Here is a 1,841-nt window from a genome sequence, read left to right on the forward strand (position 1 = left end):
GATGCCACAAGACTCTTGTTTATTTTCCGATAGGCGTAGATTACATTTTAAAAAGAGGAAAGTGAAAATGTGCAATGATCCTGTGTCTTTAGCGTGGCAAAATCAATAGTTTTTACAGAATGGGGAAATCTGGGTTCCAATCCTTGCTGAACCATAAGCTCATGGGGTGACCTTCACTTCATTACTATCTCTCAGCCTAACCTACATTACAGGGTTGCTGTAAAGATAAAATATAAAACAAGGGTAGGAAAAAAGAATGTTAAAAATTAAACATGACTCCCTATGCACTTGTTAATTGAATCCCTGAAAGCCTCTTGGACTTTTTGGTTCCTAAATGTGAATATGATGGGATTGAGCATGGGTGTCACTGCAGTTGTAACCAGAGAAGCAATTTTGTTAAGATTCATAGAACTGGCTTGAGAGGGCCTCACATAGATGAAGATGGAGGTGCCATAACCAATGGTAACCACTGTGAAATGGGAAGCACAGGTAGAGAAAGCCTTTTGCCTTCCGGTTGCAGAAGGGATACGAAGAATGGTGCTTATAATGTAAAAATAAGAGGTAAGTGTCAAGATAAGAGAGCCCAGAACAACGGGTAGTGAGACTACGAAGTCAATTAACTCCACTAAGTGGATGTCGGCACAGGCTAAGTGGAGCAAAGGGGCACTGTCGCAGAAGAAGTGATTTATCACATTGGGACCACAGTAGGACAAGCCCAGCTTCATCACAGTGGGGACAAGTATGGAGAGGAACCCACTCATCCAGGAACCTACAACCAAATAAACACAAACCTTTCTGCTCATGATGGTGTTGTATCTAAGTGGATAGCATATGGCTATGTATCTGTCATAAGACATCATAGCCAGCAGAACATATTCAGAGGTGCCAAATAAGAAATAGAAATATGATTGAGCAATGCAGCCATAGAAGGAGATGGTCTTCTTTTCCAGTATAAAGTTCTCTGTCATTTTTGGCACTACTGTCAGAGTAATAAGGATTTCAATGAAAGACAAATTGCAGAGGAAGAAGTACATTGGAGACTGTAGGCGGTAATCCATAACTACCAGAATGATGATGATGATATTTCCAATCATGGTTGCTACCAGAATGATGAAGAACATAAGAAAAAGGAGGATCTCTATCTCCCAGGGGTTGGGGAATCCAACCAAGATGAATTCAGTCACAGGTGTTGAATTCCTTGTTCCATGTTTCATCATGTTTATCTCTTTATCTAGAGAGTAAAAAAAAACTTATTAATTTGAATGGAAACTGCAGGGCAAAGTCCTATGGATACTAATGATGCAGAGAGTTTTCCATGCAGTTTCCACCCTAACTATAGAACAGTTCTCCAATCTAAACTGATTTATTGGATTAAGATCCTGATATCATTGGTATCACACTCTTTGATACCATTGAGGCTAAATAAGTTTTCCTCCAGCTGTTTTTACTTAACCAATATGTTAAGGGTACTGCCATATAGTCAGAATTTGAATGAGATAGATCCAACATGAGAGAGCCTTATGTTTGCCAATATGTAAGCCTCCATTGAGATAGCTCAAGATGGGTACCTATGTTAGTCTGTCTGTAGCAGTAGAAAATAGAGAGTCCAGTAGAGCCCATAAGATTAGTAACATTTGTGGTAGAGTATGAGATTTCATGAGTCACAGCTCAGAGCTCATACCCTACCACAAATGTTGTTAGTCTTATGGGCTCTACTGGACTCTTGCTCTTTTTAAAGTCTCCATTGTTATACCATATTTAGGAGGAAGATAGATGCTTGGTATCATGTTCCTCTCCTGGATTCTTTTGTGCAGAAAAGAAAATCTAGGAGTTGAATGATT

General features: G+C 39.4%; 1 protein-coding gene across 1 annotated transcript; it reads right to left on the reverse strand.

Moving 5' to 3' along the window:
• Positions 1-266: 266 nt before the first annotated feature.
• On the reverse strand, positions 267-1,190 carry LOC129339324 (olfactory receptor 6M1-like). The gene has a single exon (XM_054993909.1). It carries the CDS (start codon positions 1,119-1,121, stop codon positions 267-269), a length of 855 nt encoding a protein of 284 aa, XP_054849884.1. The 5' UTR covers positions 1,122-1,190.
• Positions 1,191-1,841: the final 651 nt, after the last annotated feature.

This window comes from Eublepharis macularius, chromosome 12, assembly GCF_028583425.1.
Source record: "Eublepharis macularius isolate TG4126 chromosome 12, MPM_Emac_v1.0, whole genome shotgun sequence".
Classification (NCBI taxonomy): Eukaryota; Metazoa; Chordata; class Lepidosauria; order Squamata; family Eublepharidae; genus Eublepharis; species Eublepharis macularius.